The 23,448-nt window shown below is 33.8% G+C and overlaps 2 protein-coding genes across 4 annotated transcripts in view; one reads left to right on the forward strand and one right to left on the reverse strand.

Moving 5' to 3' along the window:
* LOC108724129 (ATP-binding cassette sub-family G member 4) overlaps positions 1–3,100 on the reverse strand; it is a 32,465-nt gene extending 29,365 nt beyond the window's left edge. Inside the window, exons 1-3 of one of the 2 annotated variants that reach the window (XM_018450311.1) lie at positions 2,935–3,100; positions 2,206–2,300; positions 1,836–2,128 (exon numbers count right to left, since the gene is read on the reverse strand). The gene's annotated coding sequence lies outside the window, so the exon portion shown is untranslated. Of the gene's footprint in view, positions 1–1,835; positions 2,129–2,205; positions 2,391–2,934 lie in introns of those variants that run through there. The other variant, XM_018450310.1, reaches the window with a different exon arrangement.
* A 6,836-nt stretch (positions 3,101–9,936) lies between these two features.
* LOC108724136 (flocculation protein FLO11) lies at positions 9,937–20,243 on the forward strand. Of its 2 annotated transcripts, none has more exons than XM_018450328.1 (8): positions 9,937–10,793; positions 12,456–12,945; positions 13,352–13,463; positions 14,206–14,936; positions 15,052–15,231; positions 16,134–16,393; positions 16,704–17,506; positions 17,958–20,243. In XM_018450328.1, the coding sequence occupies exons 1-8, from the start codon at positions 10,747–10,749 to the stop codon at positions 18,020–18,022; spliced, it is 2,688 nt and encodes an 895-aa protein (XP_018305830.1). In that variant the 5' UTR covers positions 9,937–10,746; the 3' UTR covers positions 18,023–20,243. The 2 variants fall into 2 exon arrangements, with proteins under 2 accessions (XP_018305830.1, XP_018305831.1); XM_018450329.1 differs by having other exon boundaries at positions 13,367–13,463.
* Positions 20,244–23,448: the final 3,205 nt, after the last annotated feature.

Below are 23,448 nucleotides of genomic sequence, written 5' to 3' on the forward strand. Positions count from 1 at the left end.
CTAAATCTATAATTCTAAGAACTCGTTATTTGTTCGTGCAAACTATGTGTTTGTGCATTACTATTTCGTAAGTACAGGTTGCAAAATTTTTCGTATCAAGCAAATGTTACAACTTAACAGCTTGAGATACCATGTTATACTAAGAAATGGTAAAAAATATATCAATTTCGAAATTTTTGGTCGTTCTCGGCATAAACTCCACCTCACAAACACATATTAATGAGTATACTTTAATCCTGGAAAAGGATTTTCAAATCTGTGAAAGAGAAAAAAAGTATTTGTTATTCAAAAATTATATGATTTAGTCGGTAATATAGACGGCTTTAGGATCCTCTTAATGCTATAATATCTTATATATAATTGTTGAAAAGTTACAGTTTTTCTCTCTGCGGTTATCAAGTTATCATCTCTATATCCCAGATAACAAAATACTTCCACGGTATTGGTACGGTGAGCGTACGGCGTACTATGCGTACCGGTACCGTACCTATCACGTACTTGCGTTTCTAAAGTGTACAGAACCGGTACACCGTATTTTGGTACGCGGTACCGGTAATGTATGGTACGCCTTAGGTACACACGTTATCAAAATTACTTAATTTTATAGTTTTGCTAAAATGAGTATTATTGTGATTACTGATTAATATCTTATTCCAGAATATACACATGATAAAATTATGACAAAAAAAACATTTTTCCTTGGATTCGTGAACTAATTTCATAGGGCGGAATCCATAGATGTTGCTTAAGATCTGTCTTGAGATAGTCTTCATCAAGCTCGACTTAGGGCCCAAAACCAGCTTAAGAATGCCTCACATGCATAAATAAATCTTGAAAACTCGAGTTTGAGTTTGAGACTGTCTTAACGAAGTTCGTGCTTAAACATTCGGCTTCGTCAGGCTTTGTTAAGGCACTCTTAAGTTCAAACTCGAGTTCTCCAGCTTCGGAAACGTTCGGGATTCTCTAGAATCTGTCCAATGACAATTGATTTACAAGTATTATACAGAATTGTATGTATGTACATACATACAAATATATTTAGCAGTTAGAAACGTGTTCAGACATGCAAGAAAAGGTTAAATAGGTCAGAACAGGTATGGTTATGATTCAGGTATGTTTCATGATTTTGTTTCTTATCATTTCAAATATAGACATATGATAACTTATTCATGAAATTATAAACGAAATTATTCATCTTTTGAAAATAAATTTATAAAAGGCATACTACGTTAACTTTAAAGAAAAAAATAATGTTTACTGTAAATTTACTTAAAAACGGAAAATCTAACCTTATTTATTTTAGTGAGACAATTCTTTACATTTTGATTGTTGTTTATTAACTTTGTTAATAAATTTGTTATTAACTTTGTTAATAAATGATTATTTTTAGGATGACAACGGCCAAGAGAACTGCGATTTGGAAAAGCAAGTATTCCTTGAGATTCTAAAAGACTATAAACATGTGATTGAATCAAAAGGTACAAATTCCTCTACATTGAAAGAAAAAGCAGAGGCTTGGTTCACTTTTACAAAGACATACAATGATTCTTCTTTAATTTGTACTAAGGTATTAAATTTATTTTCCTATTTTTACACTATATATGGTTATATATATTTTTTTAATAAGCAATGTTTTATATTACAGAGGGATGTGCAGCAGTTAAAAAAGTATTTGTGGGTTTCTGAATGACGTTAAAAGAAATAGAAGAGCAGGATATCCTGAATCTCTTACTAACATTACACAAAAAGACAATACGATAAAAACAAAATGTATATGTAATATACGTGAAATAAGCATTGTTAAATATTAATAAACATTGCTTTTATTAATTTACCTGGACATTTAAAGAAAAATATCCTTTTCTATTTCTGTACATTTCATCTAATCCTTGAAAATTATTACCAAATAGTCTTATGAGTACAGTCTATCGCTCCATTAATACAAGGAAATCCAATAGCTCCATGTCCATGTCCTAATTCTTTACACAATCTTCTATTTTCTTGTATAGTTGCTTAGTCAGAAATTTAACATAAGTATTTAAATAAGATGCTAATATAACAGTTACTTTGAACGTGATTCTACTAATTGTGTAGATTGTGGTAATTCAATAAGATCTCCATTTACTTTCTAAATTACAAGATAAAAGTAATACAATTATTTATATCTTTTTTTTAAAGAGATATAATATAAATAAATAATTTTACCTAAAAAGAAGCAGTAGCATAAAATCTTAAACAAATGAGCAGCTGAAAAACTGGTTCAATTGGAAGACCTCACCCATCAGGCTTTCTCAAACCATCTATAACCAAAGGTATAGCAGTCCATGCATAACAGAATGTTTTGAAAATCTATATCTTATGTGAAATTTGTGTTCACGATAGACTGTGAATGGATTAATCGCATCTCGTACATATCGTTTATCACATATTATACCAATATCATTTTCTTCATCTGAAGAGGAATCAGAATTATCAAATAAATTAATGTCACAAACTGGTCTAATATATTAAATTCCATAATGTGCGCTTATCTAAAATGTAATAATAAGTAATTAATATCTTAATTGTATAAAAATAGATTCAGTTTAAAAGTTATATAATTATATTGTATATATTTATAATACATTATATATAATTAACTTGAAAATACTTACGATCAAGTGTAAAAATATAAATCAAATGCCTAGTCACGGAGTCTCAATAAGAAATGTGTTCGGACAAAGTATTGAATTATACTAGTATATTATTATTTATAATTTCTTATTGTTTGAATGTGAGGTATCTTTAGGTTAGTTCACCCGATGACAGATATACAAATATCTGTAGTAATTCTACAATGACTATATGCTTTTCTGTTTCCTTTTCTTTAAAAATATTAAAAAATAAATAGAAGAAATTATTAATACACACACAAATAAGAACTAGATACTTTACTTTTTATTTCAAGACCGTCTTAAGTCCACTTACTGGACTCGACAAAAACTGGCTCAAGATCTGGCTTAAGCAATGATTGTGCATCTAATAATCTTGAGTCGTACTTAAGATTTCACTATGAAATGAGATTTCATTAGTTAAGCGTGGTCTCAAGTTTCAGTTTCAGATTCGGTCTTAAGCAACATCTATGAATCAATTGCGGTCTTAAGCATTAGCTTAAAATCAGCTTGAATTTTAAGCAACATCTATGGATTCAGCCCTTAAATTTTAACAGTCGATCACGCGAACTTCTATAAGTGCCGACCGTCTCTAAAGCCTTGTGTCCACGATGCTAAAAATTGGTCCGAGATCTCGGAGAGAGAAAGATTTAACCAATCACATTTAAACAATTTAGTCATATGATCAATACGATTGATCAATTCTTTCTTCATCCGAGATCTCGGACGGATTTCTAGCATCGTGGACACTGGGCTTAACAGTATCTCGTTGGTGCGTGTACCAAATCTCGTAGGGTAATGTTTACGTTTTTGTGGTTCTTTTCCATGCTATTACGTGGGTTAGACAAGGACAATCAAAATTGATTACTCGTCATTGTCTAATTCTAATAATTGGTATACACCAATAAAAATGTTAATTCGATCATCACTCACCGGCCCGATGCGCAACAGTGAAGTTCCATTTGCAACGTCGCTACGATAATTCTGTAACAAATAAATTAAAATTCAGATTAAAACAGGGTAAAGGAATAATCATTATTAAAAAAAAAAATAGTTACGATGAACGCATGCAGTTTTCTGAAAAATAATCGTCCAATTTTGAAAATATAATTTTTATAGGCATCGAAGTTTGTATCTATTATTTAATTAGATATAAAATTATTATACATTCTTTTCTCTCTAAAGGAGATCTTAACAAGAATAAATTTGTATAAAATTTTAAAGTAATTTTTATAAATAACTCTCCTTTTTTCTAATTATTATTTTTAAATCATTGTCAAATAAAATGATTTAAGGACAAGCAAAAAAATTAATTTTACATAAGTAAAAAATAATATCCATCGGTGCTCGATGTCTCTCCCAGAATTCTTCTCTCAGAATTGGGTTGACATCCTCTCGCACAAGACACTCGCGTAAAACACTCGCGAATAATACACTATAATCGCGCGCGGACTAATTATTTATAAAAGTCTTTCGTGCGACACTGCGGTATTTCACGTTTACAAAACCCATGATTTCCCAGGATTTCCATTTCGGTCGATGGAATGAACACCACACATCGACAAGTACAAGCGACACACAATGAATGCCAAACGAGGGTTAAGCCCTATATATGAAAGAAGACGAAATCGATCGTATCGAGTCCGTCACCTCTGGTTTACGCAAAAATCACATTTAAAATTGACTTAAGCATACGTCTTAACTATTAGTTCTAGTGAGACACAAGTGATGCTGTACCACGAGCGATTCGAAGAAACTTATAGATGTGATAAACGCCTCTAATGAGAGAAAAGTTGGTATCCATTGCCGAATCTAACAATCTAGACAATTTAGGAAATGGGAACCCCTCGTCACGAGCAAAAAAACTAACAGCTAGGCTCTAACCAAGATTAAATGCGATTGAGACGCTAGTAGAGAAATGAGCGCTCTGATCAGAGCGCTCATTTCTCTGCCTTTTTGGGCGACCCAGAGACGAACCCGAGTCAATCGATCGCTAAGGGTTTGCGAACTGTTTGCTGACAGACAGAGCATATCCTCAATTAGCCGACAGCAACAGTAGTTGCTAAACTGTGCGAACACTGCACCATTGCGAAGTGAGTAACATTTATACGAGGTCGACATCACCTCGTGTTCGGAGCACTTGTCACTTGGCGTGAGAATTGCAGTGATCGTAATGTAGACCACCTCATGCAGCAACGTCTCAATGAAAGTTCCGCTTACTGTCAAAACATCGAATATGATTCCATCATCGAAATAGAATTCCATTGAATGGGTTTTGTGAAAAGTCCATTAGTTCGGTACTTCAACTACCGAAGCAAACGCGCGACGCAACGAACCAGCTGCGGTTCGTTCACTTTCAATTATTGTAAATCGGTGACGAACATACGTTAGCTTCCCCGTCATTGGATTTTCATACAAAGAGAACGATTTTACTCAAGTGTCTAAAAATTCACCTAGATATATCATTCAGATAGATCCGAAAATTTTTAGATACGTAAGAAAAACCGTTCTTTTTAATCCTCCGGGTACTGAGCTCTTCCATCACATCAAGATCGTACCCGTGAAAGGGAAGATATCATCTGAAAAATGTAATATAGTATTATCTATATTACTATAATGCAGTTAACTTTTAGAAATGAATATCAAACTACACATCAATTCCTCATCATTGCGAAATAAAGTCAAAGCTGCAGATAAAAGGGCTGAATCTTTTATTACGATGTTTGTAAGGTATGATTAGAGTTAATGGAATGGGCTAGAAATTAATAAAAAAGAGAAATATTTCTTTTATTACTGACAAATAGTTCCAAAGTTACGCTTAATTTTTTATACGGATCGTATAACGAAAGATGCACAAAAACGAAAAATTAATTAAATTATTAATTACACAAACTATACTAATTCTGAAAGTAGGAATCGCATGAATTGCGTTATTTGCATGAGAATATTTATTAGCGTTGCTTTTTGTGATTTGTGTGATGCCATTCGAAGCATAATCGAGAGTTATACTCAAGCGAGAGAAAAATTTTACGTTAAATTAAAATAGTTGTCGTCCGTAATTATCACGAAATAGTAATAAATTTTGTTTTCCATCGCATTTTGATTCCAAATGAATTAACCGAAATATCTGTTCCGTGATACATGATTGTCATCTCGATCCTTTTATGAATAATATTGATAATTAATCGTGCGAGCTAATAATCGTATACTGTAAAATTTGTCGTGATTACGTTTCAAAAGAAAATGTGAAGAAGAGCGGCACGATTATCCGAGCAACCTGCCTGGCAATTGAATGAACTGCGCAGTAATGCGCGTGAACATGACGCGCCCGCCCGCCCGAATCAAAGCAAACCTCAAAGTCGCGCACCCCGATCGTCTAATTGTTGAAATATTAACGCATATTATGAAATAAATAAAATAACATATTCTTAACAGTTTTAATATTTTCCGATCAATAGGCTTTATTGCACGGTTTTTGTTTTACTTCTTACATTCGTTAGGCATAAACTCAATTCATGACTATTTTAGATATTTCAATTGTGTCACAATAAGCGATTATTGTTATAACTTTTTATTACACGAAATCCGCACAATGTACACAATGTTTTTAATAAAAGATAATTGATGCCTTGCGGATTGTTGTTACTTTTGTATCGTTTAATTCTATCATTCACCTCTTATTTCGCATTCCTATATAATCCAGGGAAAGTAATAGATAAATTATAATTAAATTATTTATCGCTAAATATATATGAATGCTATTCATATATATATTATTTTATTTAGTCCAAATTGTTTCACACAATTTAAAAAAAATATTTGCATTTATCTTTATTTAAAGAATGTACAATATATTATCAGTCTTTATTTAATTACAAATCATTAAAGAGAGCAATAAAAATCGAGATATGATGTTGGGATGTCAGAAACACTTCACATGAGCAATTATGTAAAAAAACCACGCTAATAAAAACCACTTTTTATACCTCTTGCCTTATGTCAGCACATTAGTTGATAAGAAAAGCCTTGCGGCTTTTTGTTACTTTTGAATCATTAAATTCTGTCATTATAAGGTCTGTTTTTTATTGCTGCACTCTGAAACGGTGCAATAAGTTGAAGTGAAACAAACGTATATTTGTTTCACTTCAACTTATTGCACTGTGTGTAGGTACTATTCAGAAAGTGCAGTAATAAAAAACAGACCTCAAAGTCTAGTGCACACTAGTATACCTCAACCGAATAAATCGCTATAAGATATTATAGCATTACAAATATACATGTTAATAAAATAACAATACTTATTCATGGAACACTTATATGTATAATAAAAAATCATAACTTTTAAGGGCCTATTGATAATTATTAAAATTGCTCAGGGCCGGCCGTTTTAATAATATCTCGTCCGCGGTTATGATTTTATCGGCAGAGTCAGAAAATGGATGTAGTCACTGGCAGTAGTGTATGTACGAGCGATTTTTTGATGGTATCACATAAAACGCCGGCATAATCCCTCTAACCCAAGTAGAACACAGAAGTCATGAGGACATCATCGTGACCTCATTCGTCATTTATAAGTCAATTTTTTGGTATCAAATGACATCATGATAACGTCCTGTGATATCATTATGACTTAATTATGACTCCGTGTTCTACCTGGGAAGGTTTCTCTTTTAAAATATGCAGAAATTACAATACGGCTGTTTTATATATACATATATATTTGCTGTTAAAAATTGAAACATAAACGAAATGCGTGCAACACGTTTAATGTAAAAATAGGCGCGGTTTGCCGCGGTTTCTAGCAGAAAGAAACCTGAAGACCTTTTTCTTGTAATCATAAAATGCCCCCCGCGCACTACTGCTCTCTAAAGAAGTGGATGTAAAACATACAATACCTATTTTTTTTGCGGTGCTCCTGATGAAAATAAATCGCTGAAATCGTTGAAATCTTTATTAATTTGATAAATTTTAGTTATTTTAGCGATGTCAGCGATTTATTTTTATTAAAAGCACCGCAAAAAATATGGATATTGTTGTGTAGTTTAAATTTCTTCAGAGGGCAGTAGTGCGCGGAGGTATTTTACGGTTACAGGAAAAAGGCCCTCATGTCGGTAATATACTAGCCGCACCCATAAGTCCGCGATATGAGAACGTCGTTTTGCGACGTTTTACTGGCTCCGTGACACCAGCGCGATTCGCGACACGATACACGACAATGGACTATGAATATCGCCTTCTGATTGGTTCATGACATCTTAAGACTATACATAAGATAGTTTCAAATATAAGGGCAAGAGCATAGAGTCTTCATAATGCATAATCTACAAGAAAATTAATCAAAATCCTTCATTTCCTTCTTTTCAGTGAAATAAAAGATTGATTATTTGATTTTCTTATGCTTTATGCATTATGAGTTAAGGTATATCCACATAAATTTGTATAGTCACATAAATTAATGTATGCATAGAAAAAATTATCCAATCACATTTTACATTCCTTTTTATAAGAGAAATGCGATTGGATAATTTTCTTTATGCGGCTATGCAAATTTGGATATACCCAATTCCCAAATAGTACAAAAAGTTCAAAAAGAATTTAATGATATGTCATCAATTCTGAATTCATTTTCAGATGCAAAAGGAATTCTTTTTCTGAAAAGTTCTGAAAAGAATTCTTGTCGCATCTGAAAATAAGCTCAGAATCGATGACATATCACTGAATTCTTTTTGAACTCTTTTGAATTCTATGCTATTTAGGTTATGTAAAGATCCTCAAGCAAGAACAAGTCATTATGATATCAAAATAATTCCAAATTGATAAATGATGATTCCAAAAGTGATGATTCATTATTCAATCCGATTCATTTTAATGTCATTTTGACGTTATCGTGACTTATTGTTCTGCTTGGGTTGTGTACTCCGGTCTTAAAAATCGACTGGATGCGATTCATGCTGCAAATGCTGTGAGCTCCAACATGCTCCAACAGCTCCTACCATAGCTCCTTCTCACTTTACCAAGTGCGTTGGAGTAAGTAGGAGCTATGGTAGGAGTATATTGGAACATGTTGGAGCATGCAACGCGAACAAACCTTTTAAAGAACTTTTTGGTTGGTCAATTCATAAAATTCTTTCTTCTGATTGGTCAATAAAGCATTTGCAACATCAAGTAAATCGCAACCTATATCAGGCTATGAATACCGGCTTTGAAATCATTTCATCTTTGTTATATTTATTAAATGTTCCTCCGAATTTGTAGATGGCATCATTGTATGTCACATTCTTATAAAAATTTATCTCCATCCACATTAAATATTCATATATCATATCACGAAAGTATAGTGCCGGTACGATCATATAGATAAAGAGCATCGATGGATAGAATCCTGGATCGGATGGGTGACTAAATTTTTGTATTTTTGTTAAACTTGGCAAAGAAGTTCACCCCACTTTGATAGATGCTACTACAAATTGTGGCTCGATATTAAACACAGCAACTTTAGATCCTTGATGCAGCCCTAGCCCAAAGTTCAAAGAGGGGCCAAGGCCAGGGTCCCTCTAATTCTCTTTGCCTTGACCGTGTTTCGATATTTCTGATATACATACTGAAAGAAAAGATTGACTACTGCAGCAAATTAGATGATAAAATATGGCATAGTATTTTTAATTGGCTGCAACAGCCAATTTTTGGTTGTGTTAGCCTATTCGCAATGTCAGTATAGAATTTCGATAGGTTAACGCAACCAAAAACTGCTGCAATCAATTAAAAATACTATGCCATATATTATTCAGCCAATCTTTTCTTTCATTGCATATATTGCCAGCACTAAAAATCTATATTATACGTAACGTGAACTATAGATGTTCAATGCTGGCAGTTGTATATCGAAGTACTGACCGTTTTTAAAATAGTATCTTCTCATCGGTGACGGCATGAATGTAACCGGGATCTGTAGTTTAAAAAGGCTAAATATCCCGCTTGTTATTAAAAAATTACCTAAAAATGGCGGACTTCCAATGAATCCCCGCTTCACTCTCCCTTGATTCTTTCTAGCCTCACATTCACAAAACGCTGATAAGCGCCGTGAATGCCAAATCGAACGCAGCTGAAATGCGAAGCGACGAATATACGATACCTTTTTTAACGCGAGCATATGAATGCATGTGAACGAATCTCGTTCTCGCGTCGACTATCCGATACATTCGTAGCGGCATCTCGTGCGCGCGTGAGAAAGAGAGTGAAAGAAAGAGGGACGAGAGTAAGAGTGAGTAAGAGAGGGGAAGAAAGAGAGAGAGAGAGAGCGAATTCGCGAGTTATCGCAACGCGAGAGAGTACGGTCGAACGGCGGTGAATATATATTCCATATCGTACGACGTATTGTTCGTTTCGCGGAAATATCCAGAGAAATTCGAGGGACATTCGGAACGCGCGGCTGTTGACGCGCTTGCTTGCTCGCTCGCTCGAACGCCCGCGAGAGAGGCTTCTCGTCATCGGTCGTCGTCGTCGTCGTCGGTCGTCGTCGTCGTCGTCGTCGTCATCCTCGTTCGTCATCCTCGCGCCGTACCTGCGCCACGCACGAATAGCACGCGCGACCTCGCGATCACGCTCGTCGACTACGATTTTCGTCGTCAGCTCCGATTGGACATCGGTCCCGTCGTTATCCCGTCAGTGGCATCAGAATATCTCTTTACGACTGCCACGGCAAATGTGGAAGCTTAACGGTGTGTAATGTGTTACGGCTGTCGTGCCCCCGCCGTCGCTGCCGCCACTGTGCATCTTGTGCGTCCGCGGTATTCGTCGCTTACCACCGGATCCCAACGGGATACCATTACACGGCTGTGAAACGGTTCTCGTTTGCAAGGATCTGATTGTCAACCCGATTGTGCGGTGCCCTCCAGAAGAAGAGCGAGAGAGAGAGAGAGAGAGAGAGAGAGAGAGAGAGAGAGAGAGCCGGAGAAGGAGGGAGAAAGACGAATAGATAGAGGGACGGAAAGCGAGAGGAAGAGAGAGAGAGAGAGAAAGAGAGGCCGCCCGCTGGTTGTCCGCTCCGTTGCTCCACACTTTCCTCCTACCCAAGTGGTATCAATGTTGTCTGGCAATGGTGTGTAAGGAGAACGTGGTATCATGGTTTGGGAATCTGTCCAGGTAATGTGGAAGCGTCGCGGCGCGATCCCGACGCGCGCATCTTCCCGAGATATTTCAGGAGTAATTTTGCGTAACCGTTGAGAGCGCGTCGTGTGTCGCTCTCGATGCGAAGCGTGCACGGTACCCCTCGAGATCTACAACGACTCGGCGTTGTATCTCCCTCACCCTTATCCGTTGGGCGATCACCTTCGCCTTAAATCTCCTTTCGTGAAAATATCACAATTGTCCTGCTCTTTTGCACATTCCATGAGATACGCTCTTGCGCGTTCCTCGCGACGAATTTTCGGTCAACGTTCGTGAGATATCGTTGGAAATTTTTAAATACATTTTATTGTATATGTTACATTGCTTCCTGTATGCCATTATTAACTGGTGCTTCTTGAACCAACAAATTTTGAATTGAACACGATTGTGTTCTTTGTCGTCTCGTAGTTCTATGTCTTTTGTACGATGCGACTCTCTCGGTTATAAAAAGTTACTTATTAAGTATATTATGTTTTTCATTATTTTAAGATCTCTTTATCTCGGATCTCTCTATCTTTGCGTTACTTGCTTATTTTGTCATTTTCAAACGTTTCGTCAGTATAATAACTAGTATTAGTATGTCAAATAAGAAGCAAAATAATTATGTATAATAAGCTAGTTTTTAATGGTTCTTGACATAAGTTTGCTTTCAATATTATGTACATATGTATATTGAAAATTATTATACAAATGGTAAAAGATAAAGAGTGAAAAAGATTTAAAGACATAATGGGGCAGAATATACTTCTATTACGTTTATTTGCTATTGTATATTATAAGTTATTTTTTATAAGCCTGCTAAAGTTATCACATGAATTTTTAGACTCGAACGACTCGAATGTCTTTTAACTCAAAATATACTTTAATTGTATTAATTCATCATCTTCATCAAAATTATCAATTGCATATGTTGAAAATTTAAAAATTGTAGTTTTTAAACAATAGTAAGATTAAAAACAGGATGTTACATATTCTAATATTTATAAGAGAATAATTAATCTGCATTTAATTTAGATAAGTACAAAGTATTATAAAAAATAAATACTTACATGCGAAATAGTCGTATCGCGTAGTAAAAATATCCTATTTAAATAATGACATCGAAACTATTAATGCTAAGAGATGGAAACATATTATATACATGTGTCATTGAAGTTTTATCTTTTATACTTCATATATATATATATTTTTTAGTGTTATTTCTAAAAAACCAAAATAAATTACCAATTAATGCTTTTTTTTGGCTAAAGTATATTACTTATAATTATACATAGTAATTGTATAATATATGTTATATTTATAATATGAAAAAGCAATTGATAACAACAATATAAAATGATTCAATTATCCACTCTTCAAAGTTTGTGATAGCAACGAGTTTATTGAAAGAGAGATTGTAAGGAGTTAGAAAGCCTATGTACTTATAATTAGGATTTTAATACTTTGATTTTAAGTTTAGCATAAAAATTATGATATAATGATATGATGATATTGATACAACACATTGTTTGATATTATTTTATAAATTATATATTATTATATATTTTATAAATTATATAATAAATTATGATATAATGATATGATGATATAATGATATGATGATATTGTTTGATATTAATCTATATTTTGTCTGTTCAGTTATAAACGTATCGATGTAATGTGCACATTGCTGAACATGTGCGTGCCATTTGAGGTACGATATCTCGGTACGTGTATCGAGGATATCGGCAAGCGGGACTACAATGACCTACGTGATGTGGAACACCATGCAAACAGCGCCTCGGAGCTGGCCGAGTTGACTTCCAGCGTGACAGATAAACGCACGCGAAGAAAACTGGCTCTCTACATGGCACTGTTGCACTCGTGCAATTACGCCTGTGCGGTGATCTTGTACAAAAATCTGTCGAATTTTGACCATCAGGAGATCACCAATCTGTTAAACGGGACCACCTTCAGCGTGGACGACCAACCCCTGGAAGAATTGCTACTGCTGTATACGATGGCACTGAATCATCCGGCCTTCACATACGAACAGAAAAGCGTATTCGGCAACATATTCATTAAGCTCCAGGAAGAAGAAGCTCGTCTGAATCTTTCAAAGATAAACTCTTCTTTCAAACCGACCCAAGTAATACACAATATTTCATTTTTTCAAAAGACAAAAAGTTAATATTTTTATGAAAATTGACATTCATTTTTTATTTATTGAATTGTCTTGTGTTTACTAAATTATTTTTTTCCTTTTCAAAGTTCTTAAAGAATAATTATTGAAATTTTAAAGAATATTACGATATATTTATTTTGAATTATCGACAGAAAAAAACCTTTTTGATTGGGTATAAAAAGATATATAAATATATGTGCTATATATATTATTTTAGATTAATTTATTAATTTATAATAAATTTAATAATTTTTAGTAACATGCTTCTATAATATTGCAACTGTGATTATTTTAATTTGTATAGTAATGTAGTAATGCGTTTAGTTATTTTAAAAGTTGGAAATTGTTTGATTGTATAATGTACATTTAGTTTAAATTTATGCAGGGCTGTACACCGTGCATGAGTACAAGCGAAAGATTAATGGAGCCTGAGATATCGGGTAGCTGCTTAATGCCACCACCACCAATTCAATCTTATCACGGTACGCTGTATTGCATACTTTTTAAATATCTATTGATAATATCTATTGAAAAATAAAACGTTTTGACAAATTACAATTATGACATAACATGACAAAAAGCATTGCATAGTGGAATCATTTAGCGATATTAACATTCCACTTTTCCAGAATACAAAAGTATAACTGGTTAATATTTACTTTTGCATCTTTTGTTTAACTTACTGGAATCAGCTCAGTCGAATACAGTGCGCTTAATAGGATTAGAGAGTTATAACTATGCTAGCAATAACATGACAATTTGTTTATACGTTACAAATACTGTAAAGCTATTCATATTCTATCTAAAAACTTTTTTGTCTTATGTGTTGAATAAATCATGTAGAATATTTTTTGTTAGAAAATCTATTCGTATATGTATATTTTAAAATGGTTGAATAATTTAAAATTTTTTATAATTAGAAGTCATTTAGTGATTTTTATATTTACTATGTATTCCTTATGCTATAAAATTTCTGTATATGATTTATTGTATAAAAATCTTTATATTTTATTCGTGAGACAAAATTATTGTACATATAAACGAAGAAGACCTTATTTGATTAAAATGGATTTTTGTGTCTAATAATATTTCAAGTTTTATAATATCCAGTTCAAAATTATTTTAAATACAATAATGTTAGCCACGTTTTTACGTTTGAATTACATATTTATGTGCATTTTCTGAATTAAAAATTTTTTCAATATATTGATGTATTATGTTTAGGAGAAATGGGGATGAGGAATAATGCTATAGTCACAGGAGTACCACCTGGTCTCACGATACCTCCACCAGGTCTATGTTTGCCTGGTCCAGAGCAAATGCCTATGGGATCTGGCGGTACAACGCAGTACGTTCAACTCGGTTTTCCATCCATAAATCATATGCCCCCTTGGCCAAGTCAGGTTATGATGGGAAACCAGCTGATGTACCACACCAGCGACGTGTTGGCTTATCCCGCTTCCCCCTTAGTCAGCCGCCAATCCTCGCCATCTCAGTCACGATCTCCTAGTCGCAGTAATTCGCCAATGGGCCGTAGCAGGACAAGTGTTAACTCGCGTGCCTCATCCTCGCAATCTACCCAATCCACCTCAACCAGTCTCACATCGTCGAGCGTCTCAAATAGCCAAACAAGCAGCTCCGTTTCGAACGCTACTAGTAACAGCAACAACTCCCTGCCGCCTTTACCAGCGCCCGGTGCAAGCAGAAGTCTTCCTAGTCAATCGCCGTTACTCCCATCATCGCGGTCCGTTCTTTTATCTAATACGAGCTCGTCGGGTTTCTCTCGACATAATATCGATAACCCATCGTCTACTCTAATCTCGGCAACTCAATCGAAACAACCTCCACCACCGCCACGACTTAGGTCATCTAACTCTGGCGATTCCCTTCGAGAGACTTTGAGTAAAGAGATGCCGAATTTTAAGAGCAATCTGCAGAACTTCTCTCGCGATGAGGTAAGTAAAATCACGTCATTTTCGTACATTAATCATTAGAATGTTTATGCAGACAATATAATTTGCATATATGTATGCAATTCGAAACTGAATTATTCATATGTACGAATTATAGATAAGAAGAATGAGTGACGAAGACTTAAGGGACATCGGCTTGACACCGAACGCAGTGGGACAGTTGAGGAGTATAGTTAAAAGTCAAACCAGCAATGGTTTAAATCAGATTTCAGCGGATAAGAAGCTGGATAGCGTAAGCAGTACCTCACATTTGCTCGCCGAATCGATGGAGAACGAAGTGAGGCTTATATATATAATATCGCACAATATATAAAGATTTCAAAAATTCTTTATTTAATTCGAGTCAATTTTTTCTTATCAAGAATCGAGAGACATATCTTGCGATAACTTTTAAAATAAAAACTGAAAATGGTTGTATAAATTAAACTTTAATATATATATATATATATATATTAAAAACTGCGGGGTTTTTTTTTACTTTAAATGTTGGTTTAATAAATGTGTGTGTGTGTGTGCGTGTGCGTGTGCGATGTGTGTGTGTGTGTGTCGTGTTAACGACTATATTAGTAATGAATATTAGTTTCGCGCGAACAAGAAAATATTTTTATTCATATCTTATTATATAAAAACATAATATAGGGGGAGACCGGGGCTAAGTGGGCACTTTTTTTCAATTGCAATTTTTAGTAATAAAGTAAACGATTTTAGTCAAATGATTATTAGCGTTTTATAGAGTGATTATAAGACTACAAGATGGCAATAAAAAGTTTTGGTGTTTGCAACTTCATTTCATCCATATACACAAAAAATGATGTGATTCGAAAAATGAAGTCTCAAAAATTACTTTTGACTATCGAAAACACGTTTGACTATCTAAACATAACAACGCGACACACACCTAAACTAACCAAACTTCATTAGTAAAGAAGACACACGAGATGCTATCTACAAATTGGGAATTCATAAGATATATTTTTGCCACTCAAAATTCAAATGCCAGCTTAGCCGGTCTCCCCCTACTGTATATAAGATATTGTAAGAAAAACAAACCTCATATTTTTTAATTAAAAATATTAGAATAAAATTATAGATTTCCATTCTGATAATGTATCTGTAAATTAATGTTGTATTTTTATATTTAACGGTTTTTTTTTAATTTGTATTGTATTTGTTCTATAGGCATCTGGCGTAGAGGTTTTGGGGGATTCAAACAGTAATACAAGCGGAAAATCGATGTCATTACAAGAACAGCATCCGGCGATGCATCATTATCACAATCATATGATTACTCCAAATGTACGGCGCTATCCTGGTATGCCATCGATAGATCCGGCGCAAATACAAATGTATCCTGCACCACCAATGTATACAGCTCAGAATTCACCATGTTATGCTTGTCTTACTGTACCAGTAGCTGGAATGCAAAATCGATATTCGAGGTATATATGAATGAATTTTGTCAGTGCTTTAGATAATATTATATTTAATTAAATTGTCTTAGAAATATTAAATACGTTAGAAATATTAAAAGTCAAAAAGTTAAGAAGAAATCTTAAAACGAAAGATGTAATGTTTTTTGTGATATAAGCGAACAAAAGCTAATAGAAATGTTTTTTTTTTAATTTGTATATTTAAATGTAATTTTAATAGATTTAATATACAGGCTTGGAACATAATACTTAACATTTAATATTTAATATTTAAAAAATTACGTAACCAGTTATCTTAATATGTATCATATATTTTCAGGTGTAATGCTCAGCATGTGTATTGCCTTGGACAACTGCAAGCATTGCGACTCGACTCCGAGAGCAGCCGACACTGTTCCCAAAGCAGCAGTTCTGATAGTACCGGTAGTAGATCGCCCCCCGAGACGCCACCGGCTGCGCCGTGGGTCAGTAGCAACAGTGGCGTTGACAACAACGTTGCACCGCCTGCCACTGATCACATGACTTCCGCACCGGTGCATTCCACGGCGACGGCTCCGCCACATGTCGTGTCAGCACCCCAGCAGTCGTCAATGCAATCGTCGGTGCCACCGGAGAGCAGGCAACTTACCAGAAAGAATTCGCAAACGCGCACGATACGACAGAAGAGCCAGGGAATATTGAATGGGGCCGGCAATGGGAACGGTGGACCGCCGAGTCTGTCGCACTGCGTCTCTTTCCCGGCGCCACCGACACATTCACAGCTCACGTATCTACCGCACGGCCACTTCCCAACTACGTTACGTCCCAGTAGCGGTATCTACTCCAACTTTTTGCATGGGCCATCCGCACGACCAGCTTATCAACCAGCGTATCAACCAAACGGCGAGATTATGTATCCATTCACGGGACATCCCGCGTCTGGTAGCACTCCACCGCCGCCACCGCCACCAAACGCAGCTGCCGCGGCACCAGTACAAGCGTCGTACATGCCACCTACGCCGGTGGTAACGTATGCAGCGGCGGTAATACCACAGACAAAGATCTCTTGTTATAACTGCGGCAGTAATAGTCATCTTGCGATAGATTGCAAGGATCAGACGATGGAAGATATTACGAAGAAAGGTACGTCCTGTTAATACAATCGAATGTTGCATTACATGAAGAAAGAACGCTTTTGATTCACTCGATGCGTAATCAAAACAAAACTGGTTCTTAAATGAATTTAATCTAATCTTGATGAAACCTTTATTTAAGTGGAGATATTTAGATAATCGGAAAAGAAAAAATAAAAAGGAAGATAACGTTACATAAAATTATTCGTACAAATCCATATTAAAAAAAAATATGATCGATTTGGAATATTTTATGTAAATTAGGATAAATTTAATACGCCTATAGATGCACTATTCTTAGTATGTTTATATTTTATTTTTCTTTTTATAGCATAATGTTTCATAACTGCTACATATATAAACGTGTAACCAGCACTTGAATACTGAGTGGTTTCACCCGTAATCACACATACTACTCACGTATTGTCATCACAAAGAACACGAAATCCTTTTACTTTCAGCCCAATACCGACTGGATTACACGATAATGAAGCAGCCTGGGGAGTGTCCGAGTTCCGACAAGTGATCCCCTGCCATGGACCACTTTGCTACCACTCGTCACAATTATCACCGCCACTATAACCGCAACTATTGCCATCATCGTCATCACCAATATCACCATCGCTATCATCTTCATCATCACTGTTATCGTCACTATCACCATCACCATCACCATTACCAGCACATCTGTCATTGTAATCATCAGTATGCCAATGTGAATCGATTTAAGGACAAGATGTTGCGAGATGACAACCGATATTGTTCCTCCTTTCACTTTTCGGTAATTTTTCTAAATATCTTATTCTATAATCGGAACGATGGTGATGACGATATTAATGTGAATACTGATGTTGACGATGACGGTGACAATAACGTGGACACCAAGTACGATAATGACAGCGACGAAATTTTTCTAACTGAAAACATTTCGCGGTTTATGGTACGGGGTACACCTTTTGCAAGTTTTTATGTATGATAGTGATTGAAAAGTGATCTAACCAAATGTAATATATAACGTAGTAGTATTGTACAAAGAAAGAGCAAAAGCGAAGCGAGAAACAATTGAAAGACCGCGTTGTACAGAACACAATTTCTTGTCTGTGTTTCTTTTATTGTAGAACACGTTTTGAGAGATTTTGGATTTGAATAGTGACTCATGTCCTTTCAGCGACACTTATTGGCTACTTATCGCTGTAACTCCCATCTCGGCAGTGCTCCTATTTTTCCTCCTATACCCTAAATTCTCTTAACGAGTAGCTATAAGAGAAACGCAAATGAAAAGGATAAAGAATATATTATGCCCCAAATAAGAAAGGAAGCGAAAATTATACGAGATTCGAATATATTTAGCAAGCGATACTTTAACTTCTAATCTACCATGTCTATACGCTATTACTATTATTATTAAACTATAATTATTACTTCTGCTATCGCCGTTGCGCCACGACGTGTTTTTATGTATATATATTTTTCTCGATTCTTACGCGCGCAATGAACCGATAATGACATGTGACAAAGAAAAAAGCGTGTAATATATATATACGAAATGGTATACAGTACGCATGTGTGCGATGTGTGCGTGTGCATGTGTTTATGTATGTGTGTACGCGCAAAAAAAGATAGAATGTAAGAGGCAGAAACAAAAAACGATAGAAAAAAAAGAGGAAGAAAGCGAGAGAGGAAGAAAAATGGAAAAAATAGTGAAGGAACAACATACCAAAAGTGTTCGATCATCTAGCTGCCGTTGCGCTCCTATGTGTGTTTGTTTCGTTTACATATGCGTGCGTGCCTACATATGTGAGTACGCGCGCGCATGTATGTGTGTGTGTTTATGGTAAAATCATGAAATATATGTTATATACATCCTATATATAATATATATTTCGTAATTATACATATGTTTTTGCTGCTCACAACTTGTTTCTTATCTTATACTTGTAGTTAGACGGCGATCCTCATATTATTTATACACGAGTAGTCATGCGATTGCACGTGCATTTGAAACGATTTTATACGACTTTTATCGATTGCCCATGTATTTGAGCGTAATCAACGTTAAGCTTTTTTACGCGTTTAGTTGCAGCAATTAATGTGTTAAGCGTGGTTAACTAAATCCTCTGTATTTGTCTGCATTGTGGAACTATTATTTAAAATAGAAGAATTGCATTGTTTCTAAAAATTACAAATTTTTAAGAAGCGTATTTTCATTGACGTAGGTTTGAGAATATTTTTTAAATTGACTCAGTAAAATATATAAGTATGATGTATTTTACTTAAAGTTTTGTCAATTTTTCCACCTTCTTGTTTAGAATATCGCCCATATCATTTCTTTAGCTTTAAGCTATCCAACATAGTATGTCTACATATTTTACGACACAAGTTTTTAAATACATTTTTTAAATTTATATAGTTAATTTATTATGCAAATGTAAGTCTTGTTTAATATGTCGAAAAAACGAAATGGATTAGTTAACCATAGCTGTAACACTGTTGATGCAATGGACTCTTAGGGAGCAACGCAGGGTAAAGCTGAATATGAGTCGAGTGGCAGCCCGCTAGCAATATTGCTAGTGCATTTAAAACAATCATTCGAATTTTCATCAGCGAATGCAAAACAGCTCGAACCCTTTGTACATGGACGAACTTTTATGGTTGAATCTTAAAGACGAAGACTTTTCTCTTCACAGAATCATATATTTTCTTGTACGAACGGTCGCAATACGCAAAAGTGATTTTTGATTAAAAAAGAAATAAAAATGAAAGACGATAGATATAGCAATGAACAAAATAGTTGGAAAATATATTAACTTAGATAAAGAGAAATCGATAAACATGGAGGAAATTGTGCTGTTTGTAAGAAAATTACGGAAACGACTAAAATGCTATTTATGTAGCGTTGATAAGCCAAATCGGACATTTTCCGAAATATGTAAAATGCCCTCAGACTTTATTTAATTTTTTTTAGTTGTTAAACTCGTTATTATGGTAAAATGTTATTAAATGAAATTAAATTATACCGATTATCAATAGGAGGTATCAAGTTAAATAAATTTCGTTTAATAAAATAATGAATTTGTTCAATAACTAGAAGTTGCCAACAAAAAATTGCCTCTCCTAATCGTGCAATCAATGTAATAGAAATAATATTGCTGTCATTTCACATTTGCATCACTGTGATTTCTGTTCAACAGACAAAGGAGAAAACAATTAAAGAAACAAATTTAAATGTCCGGTGAGGCTTTACGATTTGAAAGTAAGCTGCATATTTTTTTCGATTGATTGATTTGTGACACACACATTATCCTTCTCAATATATTATAACTGTATTTTATTAAATATATACCGCTCAAATTTGCTACAATAACGGCGTAACTAAAAAATTATTTTTTTAGTTGCTTGCAAAAAAGAACAGAAATATAAAAAAGAAAAAATATTCCTTAAAAGAACATAATTTTATTCTTCTATAATCAATAATTATACCAAAATTGTATTTTAAAATTAATATTAGAAAATTTTAATTATTTGAAATATTCAGACTTATTTTCTGAAAAACTTGTTTTTTTAATTAGAGAGTCGTTGTAGCAAATAAGCGATATTAGGAATATAATTAAGAGAAATGGAAATTGCTTGAAAATCAAAGTATTATATAGAAAAAATTTTTGACGAATTTGGCCTGTAAAGAATGTAAAAAAAGCAGAATTTTGACACAAACTTTTTTAATAAGACTTATTGTTGTCACACACAAGAAACCTAATATTAAACGATAAAAAATGAATAATACATAGTTTTACACGAAGTATTTGTTAAAACCAAATTAACTCTTTTGTTGACATTCTCCATTCATTATAAATCTGAAAGATATTATGGCGAATTCGATTGGAAGCACTAGTGATGCATATTAAAGCTGTTGTACACTGATTTAATTTTAGTATAAAAATGAAATGAAATGCAAATATTTCGAATTATGAAATACATATTTTATCTAATAGTACAATAAAATATATTGAATATTTCATCGATTTCTATATTTATTTATAATCTACGTTATTTTGTACGACGACTTTGATGTGCACCAGTGCGCACTGAGTGCGTCTAATCGAATTCGCTATTAGATAATTCTATCAGTCATCCGTTATACACTTCGCACTAATCATTTCCCATAGTTCTTGGATGCAGCATTTTTTTTCGCATTCGGGTAAATTTTTGCGAGGAAAGATCAATGGCCGAAATATTGTTCCTGGAAAAATATTAGCCCTAGCTTGTTTGTAAAACCAGCCCCAAATATTAAAAGGGTTGACAATTGGGCATTAGATGTTGCAGTTCCTGTTACTGTTAAAAATTACAAGAATAGTAGAAGGATGTCTGTCGTGTATGTATATACAATTGCTAGAAAAGTTGAAGTAGGAAGGGCTTGATCTTCGCGGTTCCTTATTCATTTTCAGACATTACAAATTCAAAACAAAACCAATAACATATTTCAACATTGATTTGAATAATTTCCGTTGTGATTCCATTTTTTATATCCTTTTAAGGTCATAGTTTGATTTTTCGAGTCGTTTCGGCATTGACATTTTTCTAAGAGCTATGAAATCTAAGAGCACAATGGCTGGAAAATAGAAAAGAGTACAAGACTCTATCAAATAATATCAAGGTTACTAGTTAAAAATTTGATAGGGGTCAAAATAATCGCTTTGACTTCTCGAGTGTTAATGACAAGTTGATTACGTCCGTTGTTAAATATATATCAACAAAATGTGTCGAATGAAATTTGTACAGCGACTGTGAATAATACATATTACTGTTCATAAGTTGTGAATATGGATGAATTAAAAAAAAACTTTATAGAAAAGATCAATCAAAAAGGAAATTCACGAGATGCTCTAGATTAGATTACGCATTTGTCACAAAAATGTAAAGGGAGTACAAGATGTATAGTAAAAATAATAAAATTATAAATAAAAGAAAAAGATCTAGAATTTTAAGAGCGTACTCTTCTAAAGAAATAAGAAAGCCTTACTTTTAAGTGCGTACAGCTTATTGTTAGCATGTATTTAATCTTCGCGAATACTTAAATGTAATTATATTCCTGTAAACGTAATTATATTATTGGAAATACTTAAATGTACTTTATATATCGACTAATAATTTTTTTTCTTAGTAAATTCCTTTTTTTTATCATTTCTCTTACGCTATAGAACTGATTATTTTGATACTTAAAAATTTTAATTATAGAAAAAGTGAAGTTTTATGCGTAATCGATTTAAAAAAAATCTATAACAAAACTATATCTATAAACCAGAAACTTTAATCTAAAACCAATCACATTTAATAATAAAAGTAAGTACCTAATGATGTGCGTATAACACAAAATAAATAAAAATATGACAATTTCGATCATATAACAAATATAGTTGGTTTAATATCAAATTTATTAGTTTTATAAATATTAAGGTTCAAGTCATTGTGCTGGTTAGTACATACGATTATCAATTGATTATTAATATAATTTTACGTATAAATTCGCATTTTGGTTTTAAAGCACGTAAAATCAAATGATATTTTTAATTAAAAAATTAATATCAAGTCGAAGGTCTGCTCGATGAAATTGTCATATTTACTTATTCTGCATTTGCGTTATTTATATTTTCTTTAGATTGGTCTGCATCCATTGAAAATATAATGCAATATTTTTCGTGCTATTAATATCTGTATATATATATATGTATAATTGTTTATCGCGAGAAATATCATTGGATTCTCGCTGGCCTGTTGATAAAATGTCTAGTCAGAAAGTAGAAAGGTCTAGATTTGCGCTTTAACTCTTAAGATGCGGAGATATGAGATGCTTAGCAGCATATCTCTTTAGTAATATTAAGTTTATATTAATATTAATTTAATCATATCAGTTGACATTTCAGCTTTAAGAAAAGATCACATAAGAACAAGCTAAAT

Source organism: Mycetomoellerius zeteki, unplaced genomic scaffold, assembly GCF_001594055.1.
Source record: "Mycetomoellerius zeteki isolate Tzet28-1 unplaced genomic scaffold, Tzet1.0 scaffold275, whole genome shotgun sequence".
NCBI lineage: Eukaryota > Metazoa > Arthropoda > Insecta > Hymenoptera > Formicidae > Mycetomoellerius > Mycetomoellerius zeteki.